Source organism: Myxocyprinus asiaticus, chromosome 39 (genome assembly GCF_019703515.2).
Source record: "Myxocyprinus asiaticus isolate MX2 ecotype Aquarium Trade chromosome 39, UBuf_Myxa_2, whole genome shotgun sequence".
NCBI classification, from domain to species: Eukaryota; Metazoa; Chordata; class Actinopteri; order Cypriniformes; family Catostomidae; genus Myxocyprinus; species Myxocyprinus asiaticus.
Genome location: NC_059382.1, coordinates 3974778 through 3996740, shown reverse-complemented (window position 1 = coordinate 3996740; position 21963 = coordinate 3974778). Strand labels below are relative to the sequence as shown.

Here is a 21963-nt window from a genome sequence, read left to right as displayed (position 1 = left end):
TGAATTTAACACGCTATTTTAATTCATTTTTTTGTATTACAATAAACAGATGAGATGATTTTTGGCATTTATTTATTTATTTATTTATTTTGCATTAATCAAAATTTGAAGGGTAAATGTGCTTGAGCACCATGACAACACTGACGTGCACAGAACGGGGGCTACAGGGGCGCATGCCCCTGCCCCTTTCTTTCACAAATTTAAAGGTGCCCTTTTAAGCAGAGGTGTCTTTACTATTGCTAAGTACAATTTTAAGAATATATCATTTACTTTAATTTATGCTGATTTTAGAATTAATTATTATATTAAAAAAAAAAAAGAGGAGGGGGGAGAAATGTGCAAAATAATGAAAATAATTTTACAATGCAAAAGTCTTTATGTTTGTGTTTATTTGGTCTATAGATTTTACATAAAAACAATAGAGCCAATTTTTAGTACCATAAAGATTTTTCGCATTGTGGCATTATTTTAAGCACATCATTCACATTAGATATAATGTGAAAAAATGTATTTAAATTATTGAGTACATTCGTAAAGTACAATTTTAAGTACACATCATGGTAATATTTATTGTACTGAATTTATGCTTTTACAGTCATTTAGTAGTGATTTCAACAGTAGTTTATAATATACATATTTATTTATTGTATTTATTTATTTATTTTTTGCATTTCTGCAAATTAACCATCATGAAAATAATGTCACAATGCAAAACTTCTTAATTTTTCTTAGTGCAAAATATAATGATAATGGGGTGAAATATGACCTGGACATTTCTTTGGGGATTCACCCTTGAAAGTATAAAACAAATCACATGAAAAAAACAACTTCAAAATATAATCTGAATGATAGACAAAAACTACAGTATATCATGTACGTTTGATACAGCTTAGATCTTTATTGTTGTATTTAATGTAATCACTGGGCTGAAACTACCAGCTGACATAAGATTTGCATCAGTTTTCATATTAATCGACAAGAGATTTTTGTAAGAAAAATACAGATGTTTGAGCGATCCAGCATAGAAGCTCAACTTTGAAAATATACATAGACAGAATAATACTTCATCCTAAGCTACTGAAGTTTCAGGGGGAAAAAAAGACATTTAGAGTTATTTAAACTTTAAGGGTTTAATAATTAGAAGTGTGAAGTTTTACACTGTTTTCAATGACTGAAGGTAAACAAAAGAGCAAGAATTTAAATGTTTTATGAACATTCACATAAATGTCAGCTGTGTTTGAGTTAATTCTGTGTGTTACATATGTTGGTGGTTAAACCGGATTGTGATCTAGACAAAACAGCTCCCTGAAGAGTCAATTTCAGTAAAATAAAGACACAAAAAGAACAACAATTCTAAACAAAAACGAACGTTCAATGAAATTCCAAGTCTTTCCAAGTAAATCTTTTAAATTTGTCATGAACATGTGCAGCAATTATTAGAAGCATTTCTATTTCGCATAAATGTATTTATTTATTTCATTATTTTGATGACAATTTAACACATTTTCCTCTTGATTTTGGGGTGACATATGACCTGAACATATTCTTGACAGGTTTCGTTCAATTTACCTTTAAATGTACAACTCTCAGCTCGTTAAAGAAAAAAATGCCTTCTGTCAGCTCCGTAAATTCTCAAGTATCTCCCCAAACTTTTTCAAATGATTGAATCACTGTGACTTCACTAAAATGACATCACACACCACTGTGATGTCATAATGTATGACATCATCTGCTTACTGTAGTGTGACACCAGTGCATTCTTATCACATTCTTCTCTCCTTTTCTACATTTTATATTACAAGATGGAAGCTAAACATTTGTATTAATGGGAATGGCGTTATTTACAAAGCGCAGAATGTGAGATGTGTAATAAAACGAAAGCTAGAAAACGGTGTGCGGCGAGCACTTTATACAGGCACAGATCAGCCATTTACTAAACAAAAAGAGAGTGAAACATACAAACACACTCGCACCGGTGCCGTACGTACCCTTGGATCATTAATGCACACAAAATGTGCAATACAGTGCAAGGAATAGACAAGGAACGAAGGAGAATTTCATGCAAGTTAGAAACAGCGCTGGTCAGTCATAATGTTTGTAAACAGGTTAGAATTCTTTATGTTATGTGTTATGTTGTGTTATGATAATCGTGAGTGGTACGCAAATGTAAAACGTTCTAGAAGCTGCCTGTAGTCTTACAGTGCAACAGCTTAAATTTGAAGCCATTTAGAAAGAAACATAATAGACTTTAAAGGGATATTTCACCCAAAAATTATAATTCGGTAATCATTTACTCATCCTCATGTTGTTACGAACCCGTGTGACATTCTTTCTTCCGTGGATCACAAAAGGTGTTTGAAGATGCACTGCTCTTTTTCCATTCAGTGAAAGTTTGTTTTTATTAAAGCACAATTAATGTATCATAAACGAAGTCCGTACGATTCATGTGCTACATTCCAAGTCTTCTGAAGCCATGCAATAGCTTTGTGTGTGGAACGACTGAAATGTAAGTACTTATTCACTGAAAATCTTCCCCTCTTCCACACTTCTTAAATCGCATTTGTGCCAGTTCAAATGTGGTGCGGGAATACATTAATGACTCCAAACACTATTGTTTGTTACGTCTTTAGCCAGTTTAAATATATAGAAGAGTATTCAAAGCACTTCAGAAGACTTGGATTATAAAAAGTACATTAATGATCATTTTATGGTGACTTTTTGGTCACTTCTTTTGTTCAATGGAAAAAATATATTCACATTGGTTTGGAACGACATAAATAATGGCAGAATTGTCATTTTTGGATGAACGGTCTCTTTAATTTGCCAAAATCACAGATATACGTTAATTAGTGCTATAGTGTTTGTTAGTTAGTTAATAAACGCTAATTACCATTGGTGAAATCAGTTTCTTAATCAGTATTTTTGTCTTGTTTTCCAGTAAAAATCAAACATTTCTAAAAACAAGATTCATTTATTTGAGACGCAACCTTATGTAATATACTAAATTGTAAATCGCAGTAGGTTCTTGTTTTTAAGCATCAACCTTCATACATGTTAGATTTATGCTTTAAAGAAAAAACATTCAAGATTTATTCTCTTACAACAATGCTTTTATCATCTTACACAATTCTTATTCTCAAGTAAATGTATCTTGTTTAAATGATGTTTACATATTTTCACTGGAAAACAAAACAAAAACAAATATATTTTGGAAAATAATATTTAGTAGTGCGATTGGTAATTATGGATAGAAGGAATACATAATGTGACAACACACACACACACACACACGCACAAAGAGCGCAAATATTGTGCTTTAGAAGTACCTCGAGTTCATGTTTGCTAAAATCCAGGTCATCATACCTCATAAGAGAAATGAATGCTCTGATCCAGCTACAATTGTCATAAAAAACAAGGACTATCACACATTCACGAACACACTCAGAGTTGGACTGTCCGTTTTGTGTAGACTCCAAGTACAAGACAGTATGACAGGTGATGACAGATCCTCAACATATATTTGTTGGCGGAGTGTGGGCGGAGCATTCCAAAACAGCCAGTCAACGGGGAGAGAATCCTGCCGCAACGCTGCTGCCAATCACCTGCGTCATATCCCAGATCTGCAGACAGGCCAATCAAACAATTAGCTGAGAGGACTAATCTGAGGTGAGGTGAGACAGACGCTACGTCAGAATGGAATACTAACATTATGCACACTATATATTATGCAGTATACACTATAGTGCCTACCATTTCTTTTTAAATAATATGTGAAACAGTTAGCATTTTTAAAAGTGAGCATTAAAAAGAAAGTAGTAATGCTTTCTGATGAGAATATGTATATATATATATATATATAAAAAAACAAAAAACAGGGCTGTGCTTGCAATTAAATAACAGCATGCTGCATGCTACCTCCTATTTTTTTCATTCGAATATGAAACCGTTTCCATAAAAAAATAAATGCACTGCAGTATGCTATTATTCCGTTATATATGCCCTAGTTTTTGTGTCTTTTTAATGTACTGTATTTTCTCATCAGAAAGCATCACTACTGTCTTTTAATGCTCACTTTGCATAATACATTCTCTTTCACATGCTATTTAAAAAAATATGTAGTATGCAGTATTCAGTACGCTGTTATTCCATTGCCAAAAATAAAAAATTTTATGTATTTTCTGATGATATACTCATCAGAAAGCATCACTACTGTCTTTTAATGTTCACTTTTCATAATGCATACTGTTTCACATATTATCTCAAAAAACAAATAAGGTAGTATGCAGTATGCAATTCGCAATTATTCCATTGCGAACACAGCCCTGATTTTTGTCTTTCTTAATGCACTGTATTTTCTCATCAGAAAGCATCACTTCTCTCTTTAAAATGCCCACTTTGCATAATGCATACTGTTTCACATGCTTTAAAAAACAAAAATAGATGGTAGTATGCAGTATGCAATTATTCCATTGCAAACACAGCCCTGATTTTTGTCTTTTTTAATGTACTGTATTTTTTCATTAAAAAAAAAAATTAATGGTAGTATGCAGTATGTAATTATTCCATTGTGAACACAACCCTGATTTTTGTCTTTTTTAATGGACTGTATTTTCTCATCAGAACACATCACTACTGTCTTTTAATGCTCACTTTGCATAATACATACTGTTTCACATGCTATTTAAAAAATATAGTATGTAGTATGCAGTATTCAGTACACTGTTATTCCACTGCAAACACAGCCCTGATTTTTGTCTTTTTTAATGTACTGTATTTTTTCATTTAAAAAAAAATTAATGGTAGTATGCAGTATGCAATTATTTCATTGTGAACACGGCCCTGATTTTTGTGTCTTTTATGTATTTTCTCATCAGAAAGCATCCCTACTGTCTTTTAATGCTCACTTTGCATAATGCATACTGTTTCACATATTATCTACAAAAAATAGAAGGTAGTATGCAGTATGCAATTCGCAATTATTCCATTGCGAACACAGCCCTGATTTTTGTCTTTTTAATGCACTGCATTTTCTCATCAGAAAACATCACTACTGTCTTTTAATGCTCACTTTGCATAATACATACTGTTTCACGTGCTATTTAAAAAAATATAGTATGTAGTACGCAGTATTTAGTACGCTATTACTCCATTGTCAAAACAACCCTGAATTGTGTTTTTTTTATGTATTTTCTCATCAGAAGCATCACTTCTCTCTTTAAAATTCTCACTTTGCATAATGCACACTGTTTCACATGCTATAAAAAAAATAAAAATAGATGGTAGTATGCAGTATGCAATTATTCCATTGTGAACACAACCCTGATTTTTGTCTCTTAATGCACTGTATTTTCTCATCAGAAAGCATCACTACTGTCTTTTAATGCTCACTTTGCATAACACATACTGTTTCACATGCTATTTAAAAAATACAGTATGTAGTATTCATTACGCTGTTATTCCATTGCCAAAACAATCCTGAATTTTGTCTTTATGTATTTTCTCATCAGAAAGCATCACTTCTCTCTTTAAAATGCTCACTTTGCATAATGCATACTGTTTCACATGCTATTTAAAAAAAATAGATGGTAGTATGCAGTATGCAATTATTCCATTGTGAACATGGCCCTAGCTTTTGTGTCTTTTTTTATATATTTTCTCATCAGAAAGCATCACTACTCTCTTTTAATGCTCACTTTTCATAATGCATACTGTTTCACATGCTATTTAAAAAAAATTGATGGTAGCATGCAGTATGCAATTATTCCATTGTGAACACGGCCCTAGCTTTTGTGTCTTTTTTTAATGTATTTTCTCATCAGAAAGCATCCCTATTGTCTTTTAATGCTCACTTTGCATAATACATACTGTTTCACATGCTATTTTTTTAAATAGTACTGTAGGAAGTATGCAGTATGCTATTATTTTATTGCAAACACAGCCCTGACTCTTATGTCTTTTAATGTATTTTCTCGTAAGAAACATTACTACGGTCTTATTTATTTAGTGCGTGCTACCTTTTATTTTATTTTGATATCATTTATAATATGAATATTCAAACTTTTTGCTGTCCAACCAAATGAGTCAAGAAAAAATAAACATCATGGATATTATTTCTTATTTTTTGTCTCACTTTAAATGAAAGGTCAAGTCATCCAGGTATTTCATGTATACAGAAAATAGGCATACTGTACACAGTATATATACTTCATACTTCAGAAACAGAATGAGTAGTATGATAGTCTAAAGTAAAGTGTGTGCATGACCTTTACAACTCGATCACTCCCACATGTGACCATCAGTCCTCGGCTTGGGTCCATGTCCATGTGAGCAATGTTGTGTTTCCCCTCATGAAACGTTGCCAGAGGAGTCCGACTGCAACACATCAACACACAATGAGCAAATTTATTAAAATTAAACCAAAAAAAAAAAAAAAAAAAAAAAAAACATAGAGAGGAGGCAAAAAACAAGAATCAAATCAAATATTTTTTCTGTCCTCACAGAAAGTATTTCATTGTTTAAAAAAAAAGCATGATTTTAGGGTGATAAAATCACGGATTAACCAGCGTTGCGTATGTTTTAATGTTTAATGTAAAAAAAAAAAAAAAAAAAAATGAAAAACATCTTTGGCTGGGACAAAAACACAGATTCATCTTTTCCTTTCTCATGTAACGTCTTGTTAGGACACAATAACATTAAAATGTAACAGTGATAAAAACAAATAAAATAACTCACTCTTCTTCTTTGATTGTGTCGTAGCAGTCGTCACACAAGCGCACTTGGAACTCGAAGCCCATGATGGGGTACGTGGAGCGTTTGGAACTACACTTCCCACAAATGGCCTTACCACACTTCCTGCAGTGATGCTGGAGGACAAGATATGACATAAGCATTACATCATTACATTAACACTCAGACTATTCTGATTTGGTGGGTCTCTATTCAGGATTGTGGGTAGTGTAGTACTTCTATGAGAATTCATCAATTAACATGATTTCTTAAAGATTAAGTTCTACAGAAGCATATACCGTTGAAGTCAGAAGTTTACATACACTTTAGCCAAATACAGGTGCATCTCAATAAATTAGAATGTCGTGGAAAAGTTCATTTATTTCAGTAATTCAACTCAAATTGTGAAACTCATGTATTAAATAAATTCAATGCACACAGACTGAAGTAGTTTAAGTCTTTGGTTCTTTTAATTGTGATGATTTTGGCTCACATTTAACAAAAACCCACCAATTCACTATCTCAAAAAATTAGAATACATCATAAGACCAATACAAAAAACATTTTTAGTGAATTGTTGGCCTTCTGGAAAGTATGTTCATTTAATGTATATGTACTCAATACTTGGTAGGGGCTCCTTTTGCTTTAATTACTGCCTCAATTCGGTGTGGATTGGAGGTGATCAGTTTGTGGCACTGCTGAGGTGGTATGGAAGCCCAGGTTTCTTTGACAGTGGCCTTCAGCTCATCTGCATTTTTTGGTCTCTTGTTTCTCATTTTCCTCTTGATAATACCCCATAGATTCTCTATGGGGTTCAGGTCTGGTGAGTTTGCTGGCCAGTCAAGCACACCAACACCATGGTCATTTAACCAACTTTTGGTGCTTTTGGCAGTGTGGGCAGGTGCCAAATCCTGCTGGAAAATGAAATCAGCATCTTTAAAAAGCTGGTCAGCTGAAGGAAGCATGAAGTGCTCCAAAATTTCTTGGTAAACGGGTGAAGTGACTTTGGTTTTCAAAAAATACAATGGACCAACACCAGCAGATGACATTGCACCCCAAATCATCACAGATTGTGGAAACTTAACACTGGACTTCAAGCAACTTGGGCTATGAGCTTCTCCTCCCTTCCTCCAGACTCTAGGACCTTGGTTTCCAAATGAAATACAAAACTTGCTCTCATCTGAAAAGAGGACTTTGGACCACTGGGCAACAGTCCAATTCTTCTTCTCCTTAGCCCAGGTAAGACGCCTCTGACGTTGTCTATGGTTCAGGAGTGGCTTAACAAGAGGAATACGACAACTGTAGCCAAATTCCTTGACACGTCTGTGTGTGGTGGCTCTTGATGCCTTGACCCCAGCCTCAGTCCATTCCTTGTGAAGTTCAGCCAAATTCTTGAATCGATTTTGCTTGACAATCCTCATAAGGCTGCGGTTCTCTCGGTTGGTTGTGCATCTTTTTCTTCCACACTTTTTCCTTCCACTCAACTTTCTTTTAACATGCTTGGATACAGCACTCTGTGAACAGCCAGCTTCTTTTGCAATGAATGTTTGTGGCTTACCCTCCTTGTGAAGGGTGTCAATGATTGTCTTCTGGACAACTGTCAGATCAGCAGTCTTCCCCATGATTGTGTAGCCTAATGAACCAAACTGAGAGACCATTTTGAAGGCTCAGGAAACCTTTGCAGGTGTTTTGAGTTGATTAGCTGATTGGCATGTCACCATATTCTAATTTTTTGAGATAGCGAATTGGTGGGTTTTTGTTAAATGTGAGCCAAAATCATCACAATCAAAAGAACCAAAGACTTAAACTACTTAAGTCTGTGTGCATTGAATTTATTTAATACACGAGTTTCACAATTTGAGTTGAATTACTGAAATAAATGAACTTTTCCACGACATTCTAATTTATTGAGATGCACCTGTACATTTAAACTCAGTTTTTCACAATTCCTGACATTTAATCGTAGAAAACATTGCCTGTCTTAGGTCAGTTAGGATCACTACTTTATTTTAAGAATGTGAAATGTCAGAATAATAGTAGAGAAAATTATTTATTTCAGCTTTTATTTCTTTCATCACATTCCCAGCGGGTCAGAAGTTTACATACACTTTGTTAGTATTTGGTAGCATTGCCTTTAAATTGTTTAACTTGGGTCAAACATTTTGGGTATCCTTCCACAAGCTTCTCACAATAAGTTGCTAGAATTTTGGCCCATTCCTCCAGACAGAACTGGTGTAACTGAGTCAGGTTTGTAGGCCTCCTTGCTCGCACACGCTTTTTCAGTTCTGCCCACAAATCACATTGAGGTCAGGGCTTTGGAGGTATGCTTGGGGTCATTGTCCATTTGGAAGACCCATTTGTGGCCGAGCTTTAACTTCCTGGCTGATGTCTTGAGATGTTGCTTCAACATATCCACATACATTTCCCCACAACATGATGCTGCCACCCCCATGCTTCATGGTTGGGATGGTGTTCTTACCCTTTTTCCTCCAAACATAACAATGGTCATTATGGACAAACAGTTACATTTTTGTTTCAACAGACCAGAGGACATTTCTCCAAAAAGTAAGATCTTTGTCCCCATGTGCACTTGCAAACTGTAGTCTGACTTTTTTATGGCAGGTTTGGAGCAGTGGCTTCTTCCTTGCCGAGCAGCCTTTCAGGTTATGTCGATATAGGACTTGTTTTACTGTAGATATAGATACTTGTCTACCTGTTTCCTTCAGGATCTTCACAAGGTCCTTTGCTGTTGTTATGGGATTGATTTGCACTTTTCGCACCAAACTACGTTCATCTCTAGAAGACAGAATATGTCTCCTTTCTGAGCGGTATGATGGCTGCATGGTCCCATGGTGTTTATACTTGCGTACTATCGTTTGTACAGATGAACATGGTACCTTCAGGTGTTTGGAAATTGCTCCCAAGGATGAACCAGACTTGTGGAGGTCCACAATTTTTTTTTTCTGAGATCTTGGCTGATTTCTATTAATCTTCCTATGATGTCAAGCAAAGAGGCACCGAGTTCAAATGTAGGCCTTAAAATACATCCACAGGAACACCTCTAATTCAGTACATCTCCTATCAGAAGCTAACTGGCTAAAGGCTAGACATCATTTTCCAAGCTGCTTAAAGGCACAGTTAACTTAGTGTATGTAAACTTCCGACCCACTGGAATTGTGATATAGTCAATTAAAAGTGAAACAATCTGTCTGTAAACAATTGTTGGAACAATTACTCATGTCATGCACAAAGTAGATGTCCTAAACGACTTGCCAAATCTATAGTTTGCTAATATGAAATCTGTGGAGTGGTTAAAAAATGAGTTTTAATGACTTCAAACTAAGTGTATGTAAACTTCTGACTTCAACAGTACCATCATTCATCAATCTCAGAGCTCATAGTACATCTGTCTTGAAAGGTTATATGTTATTATTATAAAGCAGATGCGGTACCTGTCGAAGCCCCAGTGTCTTAGAGTCCCACATCTGCTTTATATTCCAGAAAAATGGCTGTTCGCATTTCTGACATGAGTCGCTATCCAACCATTGCGGAGCCTGAAACAAAGAGATACAGAGAAAGATTATGTACCTGTCTATGACATTGTAAGTTTGAGTCACATTCTGGTTACAATAGAGATGGATGCGACTTTGGTGACTGAAGCAGGGGTTGCTATGGTAATGCCTAGAAAATTTTGTCATTGTTCCATAATTAGACTTTTGGCTATAGACTTGTTTAAGCATGTGTTCTGATATGTGTGTATTATGCATGTGTCATTTTTATGGTCTCATTTTAGACTACATGGAACATTTGTACCTTTAATAGTATTGCAAATCTTTCCTGAGAAGTTGATGAAAAATAACGTTCTCTTTTGGGAAAACAATTCATATACATATGGATGTTTCTTCAACTTCGGACAGTTTCATGGGGTTGATTTTTATTAAAACTAACAGATTTCGACCTTTTTTCTTTTTGTTCTTTGAAGGTTCAATTAAAACAGAATTGGAAATATTTTAACAGGCCTTCATCATTTATTTTTGATACTTTTCGAATGCCTTTTAAGCACAGATTTTACTTTTAATATCAAATTATGCAAATTAATATTTATTGTGTGAAAATGATTACGACTGTCCCACAGTTGTGGCATCATTTCCACCACACCAAACAATTTTGCCCTAATAAAGTTTTTTCAACAGTTAGTGTACTTGTGCACCAAGTGGACAAAAGTGTCAGTGAAGAGTATGCTTGAGATAGTTATTTCTGAAGAAAAAAATAAAAGAAAATTCAAGCTAAATATCATTGTGAAGAGATTATTTACTAAGTGTCATTTCCAGTCGAGCTGCAATTTTTCCAAATTACACAAAAAGTGTAAAAACATTATTTAATTGTGCGTATTTAGGATACATCAAATATCCACTCACTGAGCACTTTATTAGGAACACCTGTACACCTACTTATTCATGCAACTATCTAATCAGCAAATCGCGTGGTAGCAGTGCAATGCATAAAATCATGCAGATACGGGTCAGGAGCTTCAGTTAAAATTCACATCAACCATCAGGTGTAGGGTTACGGTTTGTGCAAGGGTTAATCTACAGTAATCATAATTCAGTTTATATTAAATCGATAGAATTCTATTGATGTTCTTATGTGTGTGTTTGTGTACCTCCTCTCGTGTCGTGTCCATGTTCCACACTGTTATTCCTCCATCAGCGGAGCAGGAAACCAACTGGTGTGTCAGTGGCAGATATCTCAATGCCTGGACCTTCTCACTGACACACACAGAACACGATAGTATAGTTACACGATAGTGTTTTGTTGTGCTAAACCGCTACTTGTTGGAAAAAGTAGACTGTTACTGGAAAAATGTTGTTATGTTAGTAATTTAGTTAATTCTGTGCGTGTGTGTGTGTGTGTTTGTGTTCTCACTGGTGTCCCTGCAGCAGTAATGTCCGTCCCTGTCTGCCACCGATGTCCCACATGATCACACTGTGATCAGACGCTCCAGAAAACAACCACCTCTGACCTGGATCCCAATACAATGCACCGACACTACCTACAGACAGAAAATTACATTATTTGTCCATTTTTACTTTAATATTTATTTATTTATTTATTTATTGCAATGCTTTGGCAATACGTACTATAGTTTAGGACTGGGTAAAAATATTGATTTCCCGATGCATCGTGATCTTCATTTTAATGAACTCGATATCGATTCTTAAATCAGAAGATCAATCTTTTACTCTATGCGCAACCCTCGACTACAATGAGAGGAAATGTCTCGCATTTGCAACCGCTCATCTTTACAGAACTGCTGGTTTTCTTAAAGATACAGTACCATTTTTTTTTAGCACGTTCAAAACTTAATGTAAACAATTGTAAATAGTACAAATTATGCATGTAAACCAAAAATATGTAACAAAATATAACATATGCAATATAATATCATATTTATTGATGGAATACATGGATTTGATAATTTTTAAAAAGCTAAAATGTGACCAAAATGATGAAAAACTAATATAATTAGTCAAATTAATAATTTCGTAATGTACCATGTTAGAAGTTCCCCTGTATAATTATCAGCATTAATTGGGAGACATTATCTTTCCTATGCAAGCAAAAATGGACATTAAATCTGAAATATACCCATATGAATCAATATCAAATCAAATCGAAATCAGAATTGAATCGAATTGAGAGCTTGAGAATCGGAATCAAATCGAACTGGGAAATCTGTATCAATACCCAATGGCAGGACGATTAATCGGACAGTATTTGCCCATTTTGCGATTTAAAAACCGTGTTCACTTGGTCGATTAACAGAAGTGTTCAATTTTCCTTGTGTCAGTTCCAAAATCAAGCAATAGATTTGTCAATGGATAGTCAACACTCTGTTTTCAAGGTTTTTTCTGTTCAAGTTTATGCAAATTTAATTAAATATTGCTTAAAAAAAGTGTTTGTTTCACTTTAGAAATGTTGTGTACATCTGTATGATGATTATCTGCATTTATATCGGCCATCCTGGTCTCTAGATATCGGCATTGGCCATTGAAAAATCCATATCGTTCGGCCACTAGCTAGACATTGAGGCATGATTTTCTGGAAAGCTGCTTTGAAATATGTACGGTAAAAATCACTATGCATAACAAAAATGACTGGCCAAATAACACTCAGATGTGTGTGTGAGTGTTTGTCCATTTAACTAAGTGTGTAAGGTGTGTTACCTTCATGTCCCTTTAGTGTGGAAATAACAGAGCACGTCTGTCCGTCCAGTTTCAGCAGAGTGATCTGCCCTGAATAATCTCCCACAAAGGCATGCTGGGTATCATTATCATATCTAAAGGGTGTTGTCAGGAAACATCAAAGCAGGGAAGTGACCCTAAAATCAGTAACGCTCAATCGAAAGGATGTGTGTGATGTGTTTTCACCAGTCCATCACAATTTACAATGCATTGCCAAAATGCTGTTCATATAAGTGGATATTGATGGTGATCTAGTGGTTAATGATCTGGATTGATTGGTTCCAACCCATGAACTCTACACACTCAGAAATAAAGGTTCTTCAATGGTTCTTTTACCAGTTTATATTGTTATATATATAGAGAGAGGTCAACCGATATATCGGTTTTACCGATATATTAGCGCCAATAGACAGTTGGTTTTTGGAACTATCGGTTATCGGCAAAAAAAATAATCTTCGATAGTTTTTTAAAATTATATACTGTGTTTCCGACAGTATAACCTTACTATATCCAATTTGCTGCAGTAAGGTTATAACAATTTGCATTCTGAATAGGTTTTTATTGTAATGTAGATATACATTAATCATAAGTTCATATTACTACAGATAATTTTGAGATATTTGTATGAGAATTGCTTGCTACATTCCCCATTTGTAAGTTGCTTTGGATAAAAGCATATGCTAAATGACTAAATGTAAATTTACATTAATGTTCATGTTGATTTTGACTAAAGTGATCGCATCTGACCAACTATTGATGAATTGATGTCCTTATATTTATTAGCCTATATGACCATGTTTATTTTAAAGTGTTTATCTTGTAATACACTGTACATGTGAGAATGCATATTTTGTTTTCCTTGTGTATTTGTGTGAACTGGGAGAAATAACTTTCCAAAATAAGAGTCCCCGGTGTTTTGTGGGCTTGTTCATTGTCCCGCGTTATTCACCAAATCGAATTTTTTTTCTGGTGATTTTTTAAAATTTGGTTGCACAATAAACTGCATCTGGAATTTATTCCTTTTGGACTCGTCTGTGCCCATCACAGTAAGAAAAGTCTAAACTTTTTATTTTTTTTACATTCAATAAATCGATTTCAAACATTTCCGTACAATTAATCGGTTATCGCCATTTTCCACCTCCTTAGTTCTCGGTATCGGCAAAATCCCCCATCTGTTGACCTCTAATAATGTGTATAGGTGGTTTTCTGAAATACTAGTTAATAAGAGTTCTTCATGGAATTAATAAAGGTTCTCCAATCACATCAGACTCCAAAAACATCAGATGTTTTAGTCACTTTGGAAAAACAATTGTGCCTGATATATGTCAAATTAAGCCAAATTACTGATGCTTAAACAGTACGACCACACATAATTTATTATATATTGTTGTAACACTACAAAAATAGGGAAATACCACCAGTGTTGGGTGAAATTACAAAGTAATCTGATTACAAATTTATCGAAAAAGAAGTGGGATTACACTTGAGATTATTGTTTTCAGACACTACATTACATGAGTTACACATATTTTGCTTATGTAGAATATATTTGAAGTATGAATTATGTTAATATGTAGGAAAACATATAATAAGCAGGAAAACAATTCTTTTCTGTGTCAAGTGTTTTAAAAAGTACCTTAAAAGTAAAGTAATTAATTGTGCAATTACATTTCAGATGAAGTAATCATTCAAGTAATCTGATTACAATTGTAGAGAAGTAATTCGAATTTTAGATTGGTTTTTTGCGTAACTCACCCAACACTGAATACCACACGACACAGAAAAAGCATGCAGAAAGGCTAGTAAAGTGTTTAGAAATATGTCTTCGGAACAGAAGGATACTGTAAACAGGAGGCCCATGAGCTGAAGCTGTGACGTCCCAGCATTGATCCACTCTGAGTGCTCATCCAACTGATGCTTTTATCATGAGCTGTACTGATCAACCACTGACTCTCCAGAGAGAAGACCAGATCCGACACACGGTTTTGATGAACTGCAGATACACACACAAACAACAGAACTGTAATATATGTCACGTGCCAGTACACACACAATGCCAACACATAGTACTACCAAACAAATGTTCTGATCAACACAAATAAACTAAACTTAAAAAGAAAAATTACAATTATAGCCAAGGAATATTGTCTCTCTCTGACACACACTCAGACACACACACTTTCCTGGTATTATCTGTTTTTTTTCCAGACATATTTTCCAGAGCTGCTCTGACTCATCCAGTCATAATCCTCTTGTGTGTGTGTGTGTGTGTGTGTGTGTGTGTGTGTGTGTGTGTGTGTGTGTGTGTGTTGAGAGTTCACATGAGAGTCTTCACCCCAGGACATGCTGGGAAAGAGCAAATGATCCTCAATCGACTAAGTGGGACGAAAGGAGAGTAGAGTATTGTGTGTATAATTGTCTCTCAAGAAAACACAACACAAACACACATCCAGAGGACATATAGCAAATGTGTCATACACACTTTAGTGTTTTGCTGTAAAGGAAATCCAACCCTCCATTTAAACTGTGTAAATTGAGTTTGTACACTGATGAAAATGTCGTCCTGGTTTTACCTGGGTATGTTTTTACATGGTTCATTTTGTTGAAATCTTCTGACATGAGGAACTCCTGTGAAATTTAACAGAAAGAAAGAACATTGCTTATTATACAATTATACAAATGTCCCTAAGGGAATTATTTAATCCGAAAATGAAAATTCAGTCATCATTTACTCACTTTTAGAGAAGAATTCTCGTGCAAGCATTCATTTACCAACCTGGACCAAGGTTATAACAGGTTTAAATTTGTTTTTATTTCTATTTCATTTACAATTTGATCCTCCAATTTAGTTTAGTATTCATTTTGTTTGTTAGTTCTTTGTTGGTTTTAGTTCAGTTTTTTTATTACATTTAGTTTTAATATTCATTTTAAGGGATAAATTGAGAATGAGGAACAGGCAATTGTGTAATGTGGGTCGTATTGCTGGACTCCCCAAAGTCCAGTTTGTAAAAAAATTATAATAATACAATGATTCGGGGCCTGGGTAGCTCAGTGGTAAAATACGCTGGCTACCACCCCTGGAGTTCGCTAGCTCGCTAGTTCGAATCCCAGGGCATGCTGAGTGACTTCAGCCAGGTCTCCTAAGCAACCAAATTGGCCTGGTTGCTAGGGAGGGAAGAGTCACATGGGGTAACCTCCTCGTGGTCGCTATAATGTGGTTCGTTCTCAGTGGGGCGCGTGGCGAGTTGAGCATGGTTGCCGCGGTGGATGGCGTGAAGCCTCGACATGCGCTATGTCTCCGTGGCAACGCGCTCAACAAGCCACGTGATAAGATGCGCGGGTTGACAATCTCAGACGCGGAGGCAACTGGGATTCGTCCTCCACCACCCGGACTGAAGTGAATCACTACGTGACCACGAGGACTTAAAAGCACATTGGGAATTGGGCATTCCAAATTGGGAGAAAAAGGGGAAAAATCAACAAAAATAAATACATAATAATAATACAATGATTCTTGAGATATCAAGAAGTTTTTTTTTTTTTTATACTAAATTAATTTGAAATGGATATATTTGTAAACAAATGTCTCAGCTAATGAACCATGAAAGGGAACAGGTTTTTATAAAAATGCTTTTTTTTAATCTTTCTGTCATTTGTGTCAACTCCGTCAGACACACTAAAAGCATGCTATTTTATTTGATCCATCCAACAAGAGTGTAAAGTCTTTAATAATGGTGTTCAGTAAAGGAGTCAAGTGATAAAATACATTCTATCAATTTTTTTCTGTTTTCATTCTATTCTGAAAAGTCTGACAGAGTTGACCAAATTGAATGTTTTTCCATTTTAACCATGTGTTCTTCCTCAGTTGAAGCAGCCTCTATAACCTAAACTAAAACGCCCAAATTTATCCCACAATTCTAACAGAAATTATCACACTGGGATGACGGAGTTGACATTTTGAAGCTGTGACCTAAGAGACAATTTATAAAACACCAGACCACGTGTCCTACTGTTGCATCCACCATGATCAGGAAGTGGGAAAGGGGTACTCAGGAACACAGCTGACCATGACATTTTCTGATTTATTCAGAATTATTAAAAAAATCTGATGGAGTTGACACAAAGTGAGGACACAACTTTGATAAACAGTTTTTTTATGGAAATCATAAAGTCTGCTTTATGTATTGTTTGATATCTTACAGATCCCTACCTTTAATTTCATATTTTTATTTATGAATTTGTTGCATTTTTAAACACTTAACATTGTGACCTCTTGCTGAGGACAGGTTAAGTTACATGTGCTTCCAAGTATAGAGCATGCATTTAAAAAAACATTTCCTTTAGATTTAACTTTTCCAGTAATTTTATTATTATGAATTTCTTGAATTTTAATATAAAGATGACTTTTGTATATAAGCCATGTTTTGTCCCTTATCTCATGAATCGAATAATAATCTTCATTTAAATCTTTCACCCGACAGCATGACACTCACGCAACTAAAGTACTGTTTACTTGGATCAAACTTCATGGACAGGAATTATGTCAATCACATGCTGTTAACAGCTTAAAATTGTATTTAACCCCCAATACACACAATAATCAAAAAAGTGCAACTGGATTAATAGGGTACATATATAGACTACCAGATATGCCCTTGGCATATTTTGAGCTTTTTTGTTTAAAAATGAATTAAATTGCTTTTTTTTTTTTTTTTTTTTATGTAAGAATTAAAACATTATAAATGAATACATTATAAATTTTTTTAGCAACAGTAATTCTCATATGTCTTAGACTAATCAGAGAAAATGTTTATATAATATAATCCTTACACTCCTCCTCGTTAGCATCGGTGTCAAGAGTACTCAGAATCAACACCATCCAAATCCATGTGGTTTGAGCACTCTGGTACAGAAGCCGATAACTGTAAAAGTCCCAGACACGACTTGCGCGTTTTCTACCTGCTTTGCTTCTCTCCATGAATGGAGTGATTCCCGCTCTGTTTCTAATGCAACGAGGTCAATAGGCTGTCTATTATCGCCATCTAGTGGCATCTTCATGTAGCGGTAATGGCGGGTTTAAAGGTTTAAAATCATATTGCAATGAAAAACAAGAACTAAATATTATTCAAGATTATTTTTATTTTATTTAGAGTCATGAAAAGTTTCAGGTTTTCCAAATATATATTTTTTATTTCAGTTTACGAAAAAAAAAATTTTACCATTTGTTTTCGTCTTTGATTTTTTTTATTTGGAATGCCCAATTCCAGTGCGCTTTTAAGTCCTCGTGGTCGCGAAGTGATTCGCCTCGGTCTGGGTGGCGGAGGATGAATCCCAGTTGCCTCTGCATCTGAGACCATCAACCTGTGCATCTTATTACGTAGCTTGAGCGCGTTGCCATGGAGACATAGTGCGTGTGGAGGCTTCATGCCATCCACCGTGGCAACCACGCTCAACTCACCACATGCCCCACCGAGAACGAACCACAATATAGCAACCACAAGGAGGTTACCCCATGTGACTCTACCCTCCCTAACAACTGGGCCAATTTGGTTGCTTAGGAGACCTGGCTGGAGTCACTCAGCACAACCTGGGATTCGAACTAGCGAGCTAGTGAACTCCAGGGGTGGTAGCCTGCGTCTTTTACCACTGAGCTACCCAGGCCCCCGTTTTTGTCTTCGTTTTAATTTATGATTAAAATGTATCTTGATATGAACGCTACCAAATGATGTTTTTACAACAGAGCCCGCTGTCTGTTTTTTAATTATACTGGTTCAACCTTTACTATCAGTCTGAACCTTAGCAAAGCTGCTATATGACGCAAAACTTTTATGATACTTTATTGATCTTGACAGCACCAATCCCTACTTCACTTTCATTGTATGGAATAGAGCAGCGTGAACATTGCGTTAACATCTCGTTTTGCGTTCAGCAGAAGAAAGTAAGTCATAAAGGTATATAATCACATGAGGGTGATTAAATGATGACAGAATTGGCATTTTTGGGTGAACTAAACCTTAAGTACAAAAGCTGTGTCATATTGGCCCTCAGGGGCCAATAGAGTGACTCTTACCACAATGGCCCCATTTTCCTGCCCAATGAAGATCCGCCGGCTGTCATGGTGATATGACATACAGGAGCATGGAGCTACAGAGAGAGACAGAGATTTTTTTTACATCCATAAATGTAAACAATTCACCTTCAAATATATACAATAACACAAATATAAGTCCCAAGAGGTTCATTGATTGATGATATTTCAATAGGGTAGTTGGCATGAAATATGTCTGGAAAGTTGAAATACCCTGGGTTGCGACAAGTCTTACATCACCTAAAACTATTTTTAAAAAGCATTTTGTTGGTGCCAGATGGGCTGGTTTGAGTATTTCTGTAACTGGGCAGGGGGGGGGAGGGGGGGTATTCATTTATACAGTGGCCTCTAGTGGTGAAATAAAAACAATAACTAACACCTCATGGGAATTTGCTTCACCTAAATCTGTCATTGTTGACAATATCCATCCATATTTTTATCCTCACTTCAATGCATATTTTGATTAAATAATCGAGCGTTCTAAATTGAAGCGAGGGCATGCAAAGAAAAATGCAACCTGTCAGCTCAAACATCGTGTCTCCCACTTTAGATCTTGTGAATAATAATAAACCTTATTACCCATGAAACCTCATCATGGAAAATATACATCCACAAAACACATCATCTGGTGATATAGACTATAATATAAGGCATTGTAACGGGACCAAGTCGCCGTCATTTCAAAATAAAAGTCACTGGTGTTCCAGGCTTGTTTTGTGTTGAAAGTCCCGCGTTATGAAATAAATCTGAATTTTTCCAGGTTATTATTGGAATTTTGGTTGAACAATAAACTGCATCTGGGATTTTATTAAAGGTGCTGTAAGTGATTTTTTTAATGGAAAAGTATGCAAAAAATGTTCCTACTCCCTTAAAGATATTAATGAAATAAGTGTCCTGAGATATCTCACCGGTCTCTGTGACAGTTGTAGACTTTGTAAACAGCAAACAAAAATGTGACACTTTTCACCTGTCAATCATTTTGCTCCTTTTCATTTGAAGTGGACCATTGAGGCTATGATTCATAATGTTTGTCAGTTGAGGGCGCTATTGCGCCACTGTTGAATTTGACAGCCACAGGAACAAACAATGCTGCTCTTTTGCTCGGTTTTGGTCTCAAAATTATCTTTGGAGGGGTTCTGGAATGAAGGGGCATGGCTAATTGTCACGCAAACGCTTCAGAATGCTAAAATCGCTTACAAAAAATATTTGGACTCTTGTAAGGTCTATGTCTATGCTCCTCATAGATTGAATTTTTTAACATACTATAAATTGATTTTAAAAACAAGCGGCCGATTAATCGGTTTTCAACCCTTAGTTATCAGTATTGGCAATATCCACTATTGGTCGACCTCTGGTTTGGAACAACATTAGATTGTGTAAATTATGACAGAATTTTCATTTTTTTAATTGAACTATCCCTTTAAAGGTACCACAGACCTCACAGGTGATACTCACAGGACACGGTGTGGTAGATGCTGGGCCAGTACTGTCCACTGTCTCTTTTTAGCCAAACTCGAATCGTCCTGAAATACACAAAACCGCAATAATGAGCACTGAAACCTCAACAGATGAATTACATGAGCATATTTCCCTTAACAGAAATGTACTATGGTATCTTCAGTTTCAACCAAATACATTTGGCACTATAGTTATTTACTGCACAGGCATCATGGTACATAATAACCCATTTTCAAATCCGAAACCAAGAAAAGGTTTTCAAACACTGACTGCAGTGTCTCAGATCTGAGCAAGTTCAAGTGCTTCTACTGAAATCACTGATGCAAAGCACCATGGTACTATCATGTATTTAGAACATGTACCATGGTAGGACCATATGACAATTCAATTCATAAACATGGTAACAACATAGAAAATCAAAGTACATCACTGTATGTTATCCCCACAGTAGCTACTTTTTGAGTATGTTGTTTAATAAGATAACAAACAGTTAAATAAACAAATGATCTGTGATTATTGTCATGTCATGTCTCCACTGGCTCTGCCAGCGCAAGTACCTGTCGTCGCTGACCGTGATCACTCCATCCTCTTTCGGGATGAGCAGTGCCGTGTTCACCGCGTCGCTGTGGCCCTCGATCTTGTTGAGCAGGACGGGTCTGGAGCTCTGGGGCCTCGAGTGGATCTCCGCCGCCATCGCTGTTTGCTCTTGTGTCTCGAGTCAGCTGGGGAAGTGAAGAGCGAAGAATACCGTAAAGAGCGGTAAAAACGCGCATTAAAAACACACAAACATACTGAAACTTTCAAATAATGTGAATTGTGTACACTGCCCATATGATACCCCCATGAAACCCATCAATGAGTTAAGAATCAGACTTTAATTTACATCATTATAGTGTTTGGAGCATGAGAAATAATATATATATATATATATTTTTATATGTATTCCTCATTATTATGTTCTAATCTATTGTATTAATTTAATATTTGTTAATATTAAATTATGCTAATTTAATAGAAAACAACATTATCATGATATTATAATTTTAACAATATGTAAAAATAATTATTTATATTATTCTTGAATATGAGGAATAATATTCATTTCAGAAAAAATAGGTCTATTGAATATTTTTATATTATAATATTAATACTATTAATAATATTTTTGTATTATTTTTTTATATTATAATAACATTATTAGTTATTTTAATAGTATGTAAAATATTTATCATATTTTTGTATATTAAACAATTAATTATAAATATGAGAGGTAATATATACTGTAAAATATACTTTTATTTTTTTCTTTTATTCATCATTATTGTTATATTGTATTAATGTAATATTAATATGAAATTGTATTAATTTAATGTATAATAAAATTATTAAATAGTTATTTTAATATTATTAGTATTGTTATTTATATTATTCTGATATATCAAACCA

General features: G+C 35.1%; 1 protein-coding gene across 1 annotated transcript; it reads right to left on the bottom strand.

Annotated features, from left to right (window-relative positions):
• Nucleotides 1-874: 874 nt before the first annotated feature.
• Nucleotides 875-21232, bottom strand: LOC127429901 (WD repeat and FYVE domain-containing protein 1-like). The gene is made up of 12 exons (XM_051679257.1): nt 21075-21232; nt 20515-20582; nt 19042-19115; nt 15545-15599; nt 14814-14964; nt 12954-13066; nt 11653-11779; nt 11390-11495; nt 10179-10280; nt 6733-6863; nt 6264-6372; nt 875-3620 (listed from the first exon to the last, which is right to left on the bottom strand). Exons 1-12 carry the CDS (start codon nt 21209-21211, stop codon nt 3561-3563), a joined length of 1233 nt encoding a protein of 410 aa, XP_051535217.1. The 5' UTR covers nt 21212-21232; the 3' UTR covers nt 875-3560.
• Between the last annotated feature and the right edge of the window lie 731 nt (nt 21233-21963).